General features: G+C 37.0%; 1 protein-coding gene across 1 annotated transcript in view; it reads right to left on the bottom strand.

Moving 5' to 3' along the window:
* Positions 1-13,315, bottom strand: part of LOC117419554 (transmembrane protein 178B-like) — a 111,219-nt gene extending 97,904 nt beyond the window's left edge. The window contains exons 1-2 of the mRNA XM_034032409.3: positions 12,630-13,315; positions 11,066-11,835 (exon numbers count right to left, since the gene is read on the bottom strand). Coding sequence (XP_033888300.3) covers positions 11,066-11,447 — 382 coding nt within the window. The 5' untranslated portion in view covers positions 11,448-11,835; positions 12,630-13,315. The remainder of the gene's footprint in view (positions 1-11,065; positions 11,836-12,629) is intronic.
* Positions 13,316-16,651: the final 3,336 nt, after the last annotated feature.

Raw genomic sequence — 16,651 nt, 5'->3', positions numbered from 1 at the left:
GTGGAGACGGGACTGCTGTTGTTAAAGAAGGTATGATATTGCATTTTTGTTCAAGGTGTGTTTTGTGGTACTGGTAAGCAGCTTGTTTGTCTGTTTATAGTTAGAAGCCTTTTTTGTTAAGTATAGTTAATGCTCATGAAAATAACTATTTTGTTTGTGTTTTGTTTGTTTTGTCATTGTTTATAGACATGTGTTTTAGCCTGACATCTCTGTCTCAGAGTCTCTGCATTGCAGCCTAAAAGCTTCTGTACCTACGCTATCCTGTCATAAGATATCCCCTGATACCAAAGATACAGAGATTAAACACTTTGGTATACTGCAGCTTTTATAGTTTTTCTTACAACTAACAAATGATAAGCGTTAACCCGGTTATCTTTTTGAAGCAAATGAAATACTAATAAAAAGAAAGCCAAGAGCAGTATCCGTTACCACTAAATTGCATATTTTTATACATTGTAAACATCAGTGGCATAACTTTGCTTTCAAAAGTGGTGGGGGGGGAATTTGTTGCTGGGGCATCAAATGGTTTCGCGCTTGAGAAATCTTGAGCAATAAAAAGTAGAAAGAGTTATTTACAACTGGGTTCTGCTTTCCCCTCTGCTTGTGATACTGCATTGTGTGCCAACGCTGCCTCCCAGATGATTGCTGTTTCCACTGGGTCGTTCCTCATGTCCCCCATGTAAATACACCAAGATCATCATAGAAGCTGAAAAGGCTCCACTGTGAAACTGCTTTGGAACAAAACTCCTCGTACTTCTTGCCATATACGAAGAGTAAACTTTATTTTCTGTTTTAACCGAAAGGGTGCCCTTACGCACAGCTAATGAGAATTGTTTCCAGTATACTTATTTCCCTTGGTGCCAGTGGGACAGTCTGCCATTGCTAATACTGCAAGCCTACTAGATGATGAAAATGGAACAAGAATGTAGCTTACCGTTTTGACACAAAATCCAATATTGATCCTCGCCTTTTGTGATTCCTGTTGTTGTCTGCGTGATGATCTTTGAACAGTGACGTTTCCCAAACACGGCACCGTAAACTAAACCAGGGGTTCCCAAACTTTCTTAGCTCAAGGCCCCCCCCCCCCCCCCCCCCCCCGGAATACATTCACCCCCACCGAATGCACCGAAAAAGTGAGTATCTTACTTTCACTGCCTTTCTCTTAATAAAAATTAAAGATAAAATTCCCAGCTTCTTTGGGAGTTTCTATTGCTGTGAATGGCATCACAAACAGAATATATTCCATGTAATATTTTCAAAATTATGATTGATACCTTTAGTGAAGTTATTGTTTGTACCAGCCACGGTATGAATAATAAATATCAATGCATAAAAATAGCAATAAATAGTTTGCTAAATACTGTAGTTAAATAAATAAAATCAATAAATAAAAATATACATACATTACAGTGCACTCTGTTTATAAGAATCACATCTGCCCTGGATTGATTCTTAAAAGCGGACCAATATGATTACAATTAACAAAAGCACCTCCGCACATCAGCAGTTTAAATACAGTATACAAATGTCAATGGTGCTCAATCACTGAGGACAATACATCAAAACAAGTCCTTGTGTGTAAGTAACTGTTACATGAGCACAACTGTGTTTACTCAAGGCTGCAGAATCCTATTTTATTACAGTATACTTGAAGTGATCGTCTCGTGAGGGTGTCTAGTTTAACTGTCGTGTGGTGTTGTGTAATGAACTTTGAATTAAAATGACAGTACAGTACAGTTTTGTACTGTCAGGACTACCACTGCATTTAAGCATATGTGACTTGCTTTTTTTCAGTTGCGATGCAAATCTCAGTTTTTCAGTAAGCAGAGATGTAAAACTCTGCATCCCCCCCCCACCGTGCCGCTATGCAATCCCCCTTCCTCTACATGCATATCACACAATAACACTGCTGTACTCTGTATGTGTTCAGTGAATGTGTATTCACTTTATTAAATTACATTTTCACTAAGAGAGAAGACAGAAAAATACCTGTACAATGCAGTCGCGCGTCTTTCTTTTTCCTGCCATGTCGACACACATAAACTGCAGACCAGGGATTATACTGCACATGCTGTGTATGTGCCGAATCACGTGAGATGTGATCAAATTCAAAAATGGTTTTATTGGTTGTACACGTCATTGCACTTGATACAGTATCGTATTACATGCAGTCAGTTTGCCCTGAAATGAATCTTGTAAGTGGATTGCTTGATTCTTACAAGCACAGTATCTTAGCATGGTTAGTATAGGAATGATTTTGTCCCAGTGGTTTTGATCACTATATGCGCTTGATTTCTTATAGCAGTAATTCTTATAAACAGAGTGCACTGTATAAGGATTGACTGCATATACACAGCTGAAATAACTTTGTCATGTTTTTTAACTTGGATTATAAATGAAATTGCTTCCCAAACTAAAGGATATTTGAAAAAACATTTTATAAACACTACCATTTCTACCCTATTGCTGTTGTGTATGTCATATGCACAGGACATAGTGCATACAGCTGAACTTCTACACCAAAATAACCCACAAACCAGGAGAAAATGAAAACTACAAAACTGGTGCATAATCAAGCATTTATAGCCATAGTGCTCACACATCAATGCCATTTACATGAAGGACTAAAACGAGTGACCAGCACAAAAAACATGATTTATCCTTGCAGACAAAAGTGGAGATATTAAATGTTGTGGATAATGCACCCCCCCCCCCCACCCATACAACAAAAAAAAATTGTTGCCACAGATTTAAACCTTCCTTCAAACACAACCATTCTGAAAAACTGGGATACAATAATACTGCCCTATGAACAGCAAACTGTGGATACAAGTCATCTGATTTGCTCAATACTTTGATGTTGAGGCCACCTTGCTTTTGTGGTTTTAAAATGCCTGTGATCAGAATGTGCCTGTATCTGGGACCGCTTTGTAATAATGTTGCATTATTGATTTTCACTAGCGCAATTTACTGTTACCTTTGCAACATTTTTTTTTTTAACTTTCTGTAGTGTATACATTTAAAAAGCTCACTTAAAACTGTATTTCCAATAAATACAGTACCTTTTAAATGTATAATACTTTTCATTGCACTGTAATTGAAATTTGATTTCAGTGTTACTGTAACTTCAATAAAAACTGACAGTATGCAATTGATATCAACTCCTGATAAGAATTACCGTTAAGACACTTTTTTTGACGGTCCCTTGAAATTTATATTGAGAGTTGACTATTTTAAATGATATTATAAATGACAGGTGACTTGTATCATTAAATTTTATTAAATGTTTATTATTAATTTTCTGATTCTTGCATGGTAGTGCTGCAGCTATTTAGCTCTCGATATGAGCTTCTAAGGGCAAAGGCCATTTAAAACTCCTTCAACAATGACATATTAAAACTGTTCCAAAACACATCCATCGCATCTGGGCTTGCAGGCATTGCCGGCGTGCAGGTTTTTAAAAGACAGTCCCTGCTGCAGGATTTAATTAACCAGAGGGCAAGACGTTCCAGTCTGACAGAGCAAGATATGGGAAAGCCTGTTTACCAACTCAAAGGGCGAACCTGCAGAATTTACTCCTGGAGATTTCCAATTTTAAAAACGACTTTTTCTTCTTTTTCCAATGTGCTTGTATTTTATTGCGTAGCCTCAGCCCTGAATGGCAAATAAAGAACAGTAATTCATGTAAGGTATAAAGCTGTAGTCTGCCATGTTTAATTGTATGCGGAAATAGAATTACAACATTCATCCACAGCTGAGAATTCTAAGCAGGTTATGTTAGCAACACACATTGACGGTTCGGTTTGTTTACATATACTGCTGTAGCTAGACCCCACTTAGAATGCTGTGTCCTGTTATGGTCACCTCACTACAAAAAATCTGTGTACCACCACTGAGATAATAAAATTGTATGTGCAAGTCTCTTTAGTTTATTTCTGTATGTATAAATGTGTAAAACACCAGACAGGGTCCTATTTAGCTCTGCCACCTTTTAGATCAATATTTTAGACAGTATTTATAATTTATTTTAGACAATATTTATGAAATATTTGTTTTAGACAAACTATTTTTTTATCTTAGTTTTTCTAATTTTACAATTAGAACCATTTTTATCTTGTTTTTAATTTTTGATTTTATCAAATTCTGTATTAGACTGTTTGTTTTTAACTGAATGGTTTTTGTTTTTTGTGTGTGTGTAAAGCGCTTTGGGATCTTTGATGAAAGGCACTAAAATGTGAATTGTTTTGTTATTGCATTTGGGAATGAAAACAAGCTAATCACAAGATTTAATGGCATGGGATAGGAGGGTAGGTTATAAGATTTTAATGTAATCAGTTGAGAAAAAAACAGAAAAGTGTGGACTTAAGTTTATGAAATCCTAGACGATGGATGAAGTTACCAAAGTCACGTCTTAGCACAGAGTACTGCAGAGTTAGATTTTTTTTTTTTTTTTCATACCTGCATGGAACAGTTTACCAGGTGAAGTACAGTATGGTAGTAAATAAGATTCTGCTTTATGAAATTCAAATCCATGAGATGGAGCAATTTATGACCCACCTAAAAGTTTACCACGGTAATTTTGCACTTTTCCCATGGTTATACTATACATTTACCATGGTTTGCCAAGTTTATTTAATATGCTTTACCATACCTCTGTGCATTAAGTGCTTACCTATACTTTGTCACGCTTTCACTGTGCTTTCTTACACAATGCTATGCTTTTTCACTAGGGTAACGTTTTATAAGGGATGTCTCTATAGGTCAAACATCCTTTTCTCGATTCCTAACATTTTTTCTATTGTTCTCACACTAGCGTCCACCCTCCCTGAAATAATTTCTTTATTTCTTAAAAGCAAAGTGCAACTTTTAATCATTTCGCTTATAGCCACAAAGACACCAGTGCAGAACATTCATTATTAATTGGGCTGGCTCTGAGATCCTCCCTACTGAATTCGTTATATTGGGTTTCGTGATTCTTAGATCCATAGTATTGAGTGGTCTGCTCGGAGATGGCTGGAAGGTCCCAGTATTAGTATCACGTTGCAGGGTCTACGATTCCCCAATATAAAGCTCTCCTGCATGGCTAATGACTCAAAAGCTAGGTTTCTGTTCACCACATGGACATTAGAAAGGGATTTGAAATCTGTTTCATTTATACATACAGGCATCCTCAACTACCGGGATATAGTGGAGGCGACCTGTACTTGCACCTCTTGCACACTATACAGTTTTACATATATTTTGAGATCTGCATATCCAATTGTCATGTACGTAAGTCACACTTACAATTTTACTTCTTGAGAAATATAAGTTACTGAGAGTAATAGAATCAGGGTATATATATATATATATATATAATTAGCAAAAAATAACATATGTTATGCAAGTCCTAGTAAAACAGCACCTGTTATGCACATCGGTAGGTTCATCACAATAGCAGTATTTCACTGTATATTAGTTTAGTGTCCAAGCTATTGCCTTTTGGATAATAAAGGAATTATGGCCATATATACAAAAGGGACCAAAAGCAACCAAAAAACAAAACAAAATGATTCATTGAAAATGTGCAAAAAAAAAAAAAAAAATTCAAATTATTCGTCCCAGGCACCCTGATCATGTGCACAAGATGGAGCTGTTGACTCTGGCTTGAATGACCAGCAAGGTCAATGGCGACCACAGCAATATAACCCTAAACAGCTCTGGTCTCGGACCAGGTCACCAGCGGGATATTTAACATTGGGTGGACCCTAAAGAGTTAAAAAGTCCTGTAGTTAGTTAAAAAAAGAAACACACTGCACAAAAAGTGAAATGTTTACAAAGATGTATCATTCACTTCAAATATTTAAGCATGTTCGAGACCCTTACAATCCAAACAGAAACCATCAGAGTGAAAATAGGGGAGTAACTGAGTCAACTTGAAAATGACATCAAACCAATGAAGGAGGAACACAAAGAGTACAGCTCAGAAAGCAGGCAGTATACGTAACAATCACAGTGGGCAGAGCAAACAGACTAAGATATAAATGTATTTAGACATAATTCAGGCCTGGGTGAGTAAATCCACCACTTCGTAAAGGACATGTTGCCTCAACCACCACAGCTAAACTGCACTTGAAAAAGACAACATTCCCACAACAAGTTGTATAAAGCTAATATACCATGGCACAACTACAAATACGGGATCTATTTATCTCATATAGGTGAAGAGGCCAAAGCTAACGAGTAGAAATCTCTCTCTCTCTCTCTCTCTCTCTCTCTCTCTCTCTCTCTCTCTCTCTCTCTCTCTCTGTGACCAAGAAGTGCAAAGATGTAGCTGCAATCAGGGGACTGAAATGGGATGGTAATTGAGAGTCAATGGAGCAGTGTCAAAATTTGCAGCATTTTGCTGTTTTTCACTTTGTTAAAAGAAAAATGATACATTTAAATATATAACAAGTACGTAATACAATTTAATAATTTGTTTTAAATACATTTGTCTTATATCTCATTCAATATTCTATATAGTCATGTCATCAATAAAAATACATTTTAATTTGAACTTCCTATACCTTGCTGGGATAAGCCACCACTGGGTTTTGTTAGAGCACTTTACACTACCAGGGAATCCACCTGGATTGTATACCACTTATTTTTAGGGGTGATTCCCCAGTTCTGTAAAATTCTTTAAAACAATGCAGCTTTAACTTATCCCTGTGGTATATACAACTATGGCTAAAGGTTTTGCATTACCTAGAATTTTAGGATTGAGGAAAAAAAAAAAAAAACATAATCTAGATCTTTTATTTAACATCATGTAATCAATGAAACTACAAAATGATCTTGCAAAAGTCTGCTGGAAGCCATAATAATAGCAAAGTATCTTAGATTGGAAATTTAATTTTTAAAGGTTTCCTTCAACTTTATGAAGCACAATTTGTTAATGCTATAGGGTGATGTAAAACTTTTGGTCATGGCTGTAGATTGATCAAATCAACAAAAGTGTTGACTTCTCACTGATGTAACTGTGTTACTGAAGAAACCTCTTTGGAAGTAAAGGTGGGGCCATGGCTGCTCTCCTTTATTCCTTTGGCATATTTTATTCAGTTATTAAAGTAATTGTGCACAGTCTAAAATCAATGGAGAAGACAGAGTGTGTAACACATTTTCAGGTAACAATAGCCATAAACTTAGTCTTCACTGAATAGAATGCTCTGTCATCTTATATATTTTGCATTATATTTATATAGTATATGTCCAATTTTGAAAGAAGCACATGTTCTAGTAAACATCTATTTTTATTTTAAAACATGATCTATGGTTACAGAAATAATGTAGTACCAGAGATCATACTTTAAAATGAAAATACACGTTTGCTATCGCATGTTTTTTCAAAACTGCACATTTGAAACCGTTGTAGTCAATAGAAAGCAAACCAGGTAAGATTTATGGAATTATTTTATTAGCTAAAATCAGTTCTCCGTAGCAGTACTTGGATCCAGCACTGTTCAGATCATTTTGAATAGAACTCCTGTTTCAGTGTTCTCATTCAGAAGTTTATGTTTATCTGGCTAAAATAGGCAGCATTCCATGTGTAAAGTACATTCACTGGTTCTGGCTCCTTTTATACATGTGGCCACTCCCCAGTTAGCACCAATTACCTAACTGGGGAATGACCACACTTGTGATTGGTGGCAGGTAGAGATTTAACCCCATCCCTGCCTTACATTCTTCCACACACTGTATACATTAAGGGCTTTCGTCCTGCCGCAAATAGTATTTTTACAACATTGATTTAATGTAATGTCGTGCAGTGAAAAAGTCAATTTTGAAATACCTAAAGAAACTTTAACTGAATGACAAACGTTTTTCACTAGAGGTCTTTCTTAATGTCTACAAAGTTGAAAAGAATAGAGCATTTGTATTTGCAGGAGTTTTCAAACACCTCTGCCAAAATGTGCAAGTAGCCTTCACATATCATAGATTTTTTTAATTAAAATCTTTTGCATATATTTAAACAGGATATAATTATCTATTCAGGGATGCCAAGATATTTAGAGTGCAAGGGGTCTAAGTGTGAGAAAATGGGTAATAAAAACCCTGCCCCTAGTCTTCTACTTTCCTAAAATTGGATAACATTTTGGGGTACCACTGAACTTATGAGATCACTTAAAATGTTGTACATGTATTTAATGATATGCTATTCAGGGATACTACAGTCTTTATTAAGTAAGGGGCCTGAGTTGTGTGAAAGTCCCAATACATGTGGCAATACGTGTCCTACTCCCAGTCATTGTGTTTGTATGTATGTGAATATAGGTAGATTGACAGATTATATAATGTAATAATATTTTAAGAAAAAACTACTCTGAGCTTAATATGAACTTTGCATTTGACAAATACACCAACTATTTGTTTTGCCAAATCCTACTGAACAACATCCCTTATTCTTTAGCTACAATACAGTCTTGTAAAAATTGTTGTAATCAGCATTAACATTTTTATAATAAATTACAACAGTAGGCTCGTATAAATGTTACCTCAAGCAGTCTGACAAACAACTTTTCTTTTGTTGTGTATTACATGACTACTCATAACCCTATGTAGTCGTCTTGTGTTTTTCAATTTCCTCCTCCTCTGCTATAACTCAACCACCTTTGCATTGGTCTCCTCTGGGGGGTCAGTGATCTCACTTTCTCCAACCCTTGTTTAAGCTGTGCTTCCTTTACCTCCGTGAGGAGGGTTCTCCATGAGTCAGAGGGGACCACTGGTCAAACCCAACCTTTTAGCATCTCATGATCTATCACTACCCTCACAATCTGAGGAGTTAAGCTTATGCTTGCTAAACCTCACTGTAGGAGCTCTTCCTTCATAACACAAGGCTCTCTTCTTGTTTCAGGTTCTCTGGAGGCGCGTCTCAGTCCCAGCTTTAGAAGTCTATAATTCACCTCATTGAGGGCAGCTCTCGGAGCCAGAGTTCCCTTTTCTTCTTTCCTTTCAGGTTCTCGAGCCTCTATTTATGTATGCCCCCCCCCCCCCCCCCCCCCCCCCGAGACGGGGACCCCTCTTTCATATGCCATGTCCCTGAGGGTGTTGTGTGCCCAGCATTGGGGTTTGCGACGCGCCTCACTGTGGCAGTGACTTCACCACCACATGGACCTCGAGGGCTTGGTCCTAACTATGGGCGCCTTTCCAAGAAGTCAGGCGACGTCACTACGGATAACCTGGCTCCTGCCTCGTGAACCTTTCGAAACCAATTCAAAAGCCTTTCTCGTTCCAATGAGAGCAGGCAGGGCTAACAGGGTTGAAAGCTCATATTGGCATATGCTTTGAATAGAATGAAGGCGGCTGGTCAGTGCATAATTTTCAGTGAAGCTCAAAGCAAGCCCACAGAAAGAGAAATGTAAAAACAATCTCTATCTATCCCCATCAAAAAACAGATATGGCACGCCACATAGTGAGTAGCTGGAGACTGCAAGTGATATTACTCTGAAGCATTGCTTGGGTTAGAAATATCATTCGCAATACTAATTCTAATTGATTAATATTTTTTGGCTGGGGTGCTTTCTTTGCTCAGTATATTATTTGTTTTCAATATTTGAATATAATGTTTGACTACCTTCTTTCTAAAACATTTAGTGTGTGTTTTGTATGCATGTGTCCATGTACTGTATATTTATTCTGTATTATATTGTAAATGCAATCTCTCTGTTCCATTGGGATTCCAAATTCTGGACACTACAGTTTTCATAAACACACTTCAGAAAGCCTCCCATTCACAGCACACACTGACAAGTCAGAGTCGAAGCAGCACATAACTTATAATCGGTCCCTAAAAATGAATGTCCAGAGTCATATAATGGCTGTAACTGGGGGGTGCATTTAATGTACACTAATACAACTTTGCCATAGTAAAGTATTAGTGCATGGTAAAGCCCAGAGAGGTGTGGCATGTTAAAAAAAAAAAATGTCAACCAATTGTAAACTGTGGTAAATGCGTAGTATTATATCATCATGGGAAAAGAATGTGAAAGCTTCAGAATTACTTTGTACCTTTTCCATGGTAAACCTTTATAAAGGTACTGCCTAGTATAAAAAGTTTTACATCTTTTTTTGGAAGAGTTTCAAAGATGATGAAGGAATTAGAAGCACTAAGCACTGAGCAATGGTGCATTAAATTGTAACACCTTGTACTTTTTTATACGACTTAAGAAAATAAAAAATGTAATTCACAAATATTGAATGGAAATATCTCATCTGAACAGTTGGACATAGAAACATAATGTGTTTTATCATATAAAACGTATCCCCACCTCACATATACAATGATCAATTTTAGGTGGTCTCTCGAGTGGTTTTTATAATTAGGTTTGACTGTTTATTTTTATCTTCTGATCTTTGAAAAAGCCTCATGCAGTCACTGAAATACATTTCCCAAATGATTACAGACAAGAGGAGAGTGCACTCTCTTCTATATCCAAATATAAACACTCCTTTGAGAACTAAGGTAATATAAGTAGCACCAGCAAAATTGAAACAAACAGCTGCTGAGTGCCCAATTGCTGGCCCCCTGCATAAAACATATGCCTCTTGACACTGAAGATACATCATATATATATATATATATATATATATATACACACACACACACACACACACACACACAGACACAGTAATGTATATATAGAACTCAACTAATGCCATAACTTCCAACTTAAATTGACGTGGTTCACTTTCAACTGGTAACCGAGAATTTCAACATTTTTTGGTTATTACTTAGTCTCCCCAGATGGATTCACTTTTCTCTTTTATTCTTTAACCTCACATTTTCAGTAGACACCCTTTGGTGTCTACTGAAACAGATGATATTGTGGCTATGGGATATGGGGAGCACTAACATTGTATTAAACAAATGACTGAATGTGCTTACATTGCTTATTTGAATGGCTCCATTAAACAAATGGCATAACCCACTAAAAAACAACCCATAATAAAAAAAGTAGCAACTTGTCACCAGTATAGGAGCAGGTGGATTGTTTGTGCTGACAGTCGCAAAAGAAACAACAAAAGCACAGTTGTTAAACCTTACCTTTGGCGACGAGTTCCTCCATATCCTGGTCGAACCCTAGTCGATGGCATTTGGTCCACAGCCCCATGCTGGTGGAGTTATATTGCCTCTTGCACTCGTCTGCAGCGCTCATGGCAAAAAGCTGCCTCCGATTTCTCGCCAATAGCAACTTCTCTTCCCAGCGGTCCAGTCTCGATCTGCTAGCCCTCAGTGGAAGGCTGTTGTTGGGGATGTATATAAAGCCCGGGTCGTTCCTCCTGTTGCTGAAGCTCTTGCATCTTTCCCTGTATCTCTTGGCGTCTGTTTCGTACCAGTGATCGGAGCACATAGCCACTGCGAGCATTCCCAAGGCGCAGAGGGCGAGAGAAAGGCCAGCGTAGAGGAGCAACTTTCCTGCAGCCATGGTCAAGCCGCATCAGCACCACCTCAGAACAGACAGCTCCTCTGCGTGCACTCGCATTGAATTATTCAGTGCATCACAACCTCGGGACTGATAATATCATCATTCGGGAAATAAATACATTGGTGAATTAAAACAGGATGTGTTAATCAAACCCGTGTTTGATCGGTGGGTCCCGGGAGCTGTATATAGAGCAAAGAGGTGTATTGCAGCTAGCTATGTGCAAGCGTTTATTTAGAGTTCGGCCCCTAAGGAAAGATGCGTATCTCACTCGCGTTTAAAATCCATTCAGTGTCTTCTTCTGAGTCAGCAGGCAGATGGAATTGAAAAATCCACACATATACGGGCTGTTTAAATAAATAACCCATATATCAGTTTGAACGATCGGCACCTTTAAACAGAGAGTGGGAGAAGAAAAAACAACAACATACTGCTGATAAGAACAAATGTTGTATGGCACCACTGTTTTGTTTTTTGCTGTTGTATTTTCGGGGAAGGGGTGGAGTGCAGTTTTAGGAGTGGGGTTTAAAATTCCAGACCAAAGGTCTGTCAAATGAATTGATTCTCAGCCTGTACCCAAGCTGTTTGTTTCATGTTAGGTGGGTTGTCTACTGCAGTAACCCGAAGCAGGGACCGTGCAGTTCACAGCAGACAGTGTAATTGTTCCCAGCGTCAATGTTATTGAGCAAAAAACGGGTGCATCTTTTGTTGATCTAGTGATATTAAACCACCCCCACCCCCTTCCCGTTTGGGTTATGCAGCAGAAGGCTCAGCAGCCCGTCAGTTCCCAAGCATGTAGGTTTACACGGGGATACCAACACTATGAAAATACACCTACACACAAACACAATGCTGCATCTATGAAATGGTCATACAAGCTGCAAACACTTTATACAGCACGATCCCTATTGTTTTGCAATGTAACAAATTATCATCAGCCAACACAAATGGGAGAGAAAAAAAAAACACATGATAAACAGCACATGCAATTTAACCCGTATAGTCTGAATAACCATCTTTTGAGATAGGGAAGACAGACATTAGTATTAAATCAACACTTAACCACACAAGGGTAACCAAATACAAAAGGTATGATTAAAGTATATAGATAGATAGATAGATAGATAGATAGATAGATAGATATGTTCAACATATTTTTGTTTATTAAAACTAAAAATCACTCACCAAATCTTGACGATTTCACATAATTCCACGCCGTTCATATATTGTCTTACTGTGTCTGAAATATATACATATATATATATTCTTATTTTTTTGTTTTTGATTTTTAGAAACGTCAACGCTGCTTGTAGGAAAAGCACTATGTTTCTTAAGGAGTTAAGGGTATTTTTAACAGACAGCTTGTTTACAAACCGACCAGCTCACTCGTTTATTCCAAATGTCAGACTGTAAAGCCTGCATCAATTGATTCTGTTTTGTTTGATATTAAATCTATATACCGACGACAGCAGTTATATTTACAAGATATCTTCTCCCCTTATCCTCGCATAAGCGTCCATAAAATAAATACAGTACAATAATAATAAAAAAACGTTTACTTCTATGACGTAGGCTACAATTACATTTGTAAACCTGCCTGTTCGTCCGAGATAGACCGAGAAACCATTGGAGTTTCTGTTCATAAAACTATACTCCGTTCTGAGGTCAAACTAAAACAATATCCCTCCTTGTTCTGTCTTTAAGCTTTGCAATTCAAGCTGAATTGTACAACCCAGACGTTTCTAACCAAGAAGAGCCAGTGGGTGATGTCATTTTGACAATGTGAGCCTCATCACTTATAAGCTACCTTCTTAAAGCCACATACTGCATCAGCATCCAAAAAGAAAATAAACAAAACAATACCATAGCTGGTCCAATTTTAATTAGCGGATCCGAAAAATGGGTTTGCATTATTGATTGTCTTTGTGTGGTGTGATAAAAACAGGGCATCAAATATTTATATAGGCCTATAGGTCTACCAGTTCCAGTGAACATATGTTCTGTGTTACTTATTTAATAGTCATGAAATATTGTTACAGTGTATTCATGAACGGACAGAGTGTCAATACTGATCCCCTGTTCAAAAGTCTTTACACCCTTGAGAATTCTGGTTCGTTTACATATGCGTTTTGTATCTCAAGAGGAACTTCACAAGTGAACTGAATTCAGTTTACAATACCTGTTGGGGCAAAGAAGAGCATCAAAAACAGTTTGATTACACACACTGTTAATACAATTGTTGATTAATACAGTTGTTAATATAATTCACCAACATCCAATATTTTCCTGATGGTCCAACCTGCCACTTGTGTTTTTTTGCATTGGACATTCATTAGGTATCTTCCATCATGATAGTTGGACAGATGGAGTTCTGCCATCCCGCAACTGTAATGCCACATTTCCATTAGCCACTGGGACTGACTTGAAAATGGTTTGAAATCAGATTTCGATCCAATCAATTTCCCCCACTCACGCTCATTGTGGAAGTTAACAAAAGTGTCCAAAGCACTGAATGTGAGATGCAGGTTTTAAATCTCCCACTGCAGAAGAAAAGTTGGCTGAACATGAAAGCTGTGAATATATTTTACTGCCAGGGAAATAATTCAGGATGGTGAATTAATGAATAAATAGCAACCATACAAAAAAAAAAAAACACAACAGTACAGATAGGTTATGTTTGACTTGTGTAATGCCTGATTTCAGATTCGATTGTCAATTGTGGATTGTTAATATAATTTTCAGTAACTTGTAACTGTAATAGTTCCTTTTTTAGTTAGGTAACTGAATGTGGTAATGCATTACATTGGTGAAAAAAACAGTTATATTTAGTTACATTTAAATAAAGGAAAATGGAAATCAGAAAGTGCTTCAACAGTGCAAGTCAAACCTTACATGTCACATGAACCTGCTTTTTACAGTATAGCATCTTTCTAGGAAATGTTGTCAGAAGAGGGAACAAGCTCTATGACCTGCAGTGTGACCAAACCAGAAAAAAAACTCTGTAAAATGTAAACTGTGCCTGAGAAGTAACTATTTGTCACTGTAACTATAATTAGTAAGTATAACAGATTACTTTTTAAAAGTAACTTACCCAACATCGTATTGCATGCTATGATGTCACAAGCTATGACCTAGATGGAGAAAGTATATAGCTGAATGTTTCTTTTTTTGTCCTACTTTGGCTTTTTGAACTACCTGTTTTTGAGTCAGAACAGCTGTTCAGAGAGGAAGTGCCAGAATGTGGTTATGCAGCAATTAAAAAAAAAAAAAAAAAAACTATTTCAAGTTAGAATTTCCTTGTGGATAGAACAGGTTATAGTGAGTGCACCGACAACACACCATATAAGCAGAAACAATAGGAAATTGGTATATGTTTGAGTTCAGGATTTCATTGATCACTTAGAAGGTGGAAATTTAAAAAGTAATATAAGCAGCGATTGAATAATAGCTAAATAGTTGATCCATGGAGCCTGCTGAAAGCACCACCCGGATTGTAACAGCTTCACGCTTAGAACAGGAGAGCGTATAGATTCCAATCTTTGAACCTGCAAGAGGTATACTTTGACTTCTTCATATGTGTAAGTGTTGAACTCTCTCTCTCTCTCTCTCTCTCTCTCACTCTTTTGTTGATGATTGTTATTTTGTTAATGCTGTTTGCTATGATTGCTTTTAAGAAGTCCATATGGGAGTGTGGCAAAGTGGTTAGCAGTGTGCAGGTGCAGGAGTGATGCGGTGATCAATGAAAGATAGACAACAAGAATCCAAAGTGCAATGAGTTTCACAATCCACTTTAAGCTCATTGCCTGAGAACTGTTAGGGTTCAAGAGCATGACAATGATGATGAATCGATACTCATTGTTATATACTGAACAACAATGGTTTTAGTCTCATGTGTACATCAGATTTTACTGTGAGGTAAGAAAGTTGGTGCTAACACATTTTATTTTATATTTAAGAAGCTTGTTGAAAACATTAGCCTTATAGGTGTTTCCTGTAAAAACTATTAACAGGTGTTTCCCTTTATTGTCATTTTGATTGTGTTTTTCTGATCTAAAACCAAACATATGTGTTATCCATACCCCCTTGGAACTGTAGGTGTTTAGTTCACTGGCCGGAAGCTTTAAGAAGGGAAGAATCTGACAGCAGCTTAAACTAACTAGGTAATGTAAAGAAACTGGCAAACCAGCAATTGATGGTTTTTGACAAAGCACGGAAGACTAAACTATAGAAGAATGCAGTAAACATCCACCCGGTTAACAGCGATTAACTTGAGAAGATGAATGCCCATTTTAGTTCAGATATTGTAATTTTCAGGTATAGTTGGTTTTCAGTGTATTTTTCATATTTTCTTATTTGTATGACTTTCAATATAAAAGTCTGTATCTCCACCTAGTGGGAACTTTGGTTGTAACATGTTTATAATAATAATAATAATAATAATAATAATAATAATAATAATAATAATAATAATAATAATAATAATAATAATAATAGTAGTAGTAGTCGTAGTAGTAGTTCAGGAATATAGTCATTTTAATTAATGTATTAATCTGTGAAATATTATAATTAATCTAACCGTGTTCTTAAAGTTAGCGTATTACAAAGGTGTAACTTTTTTTTTTTTTAATTCAGTGATAAACAAACCATTAAATGAGTTTCTCATTGCCAGTAAATGTGACGCATGCATACAACCGAAATGACATACTTGCAACTAAACACATGCACATCTGTAAGAAAACACTTAACAAACACATCTAGAAGACACAGAGGCACATTCGCCTCGGTGATATCAAGGGTACTGACGTCTATGTTATTGCGGTCTTGGATTTACAGGGTGGATTGCATCGTACCAAAATTAGTCCACTTGTTGCGTCTAAATAGCAGATTAAGCAGGTTTAGTCCACTTGCTTAGACTAAATTAGTACACTTGTTAACCCCGATTGCAGCGTACCAGAAATCACCACAGGTGGATCATCCGCTGAATCGGACTAAACAATATCCTGATTGCAGCGTCCAAATCGGATTCATGATGATCCTGTTCAGGAGGATTAATTTAGTACTATGAAGTATAAGACTAAGTACGCTTGCTCGTCCTACGTTTGTACAACACATTTCAACAGGAAGACAGCGACATTATTGTCTGAAATGACCTCTATCGAGTGAAGTGAAAAGTGAAGCTTTTTGAACCTCAGTCTGAACCCTTTAGC

The sequence above is a fragment of the Acipenser ruthenus genome, chromosome 14, assembly GCF_902713425.1.
Source record: "Acipenser ruthenus chromosome 14, fAciRut3.2 maternal haplotype, whole genome shotgun sequence".
Taxonomy (NCBI): domain Eukaryota; kingdom Metazoa; phylum Chordata; class Actinopteri; order Acipenseriformes; family Acipenseridae; genus Acipenser; species Acipenser ruthenus.
Note: the sequence above shows the minus strand (reverse complement) of the source record. Positions and strands in the feature narration are given on the sequence as shown.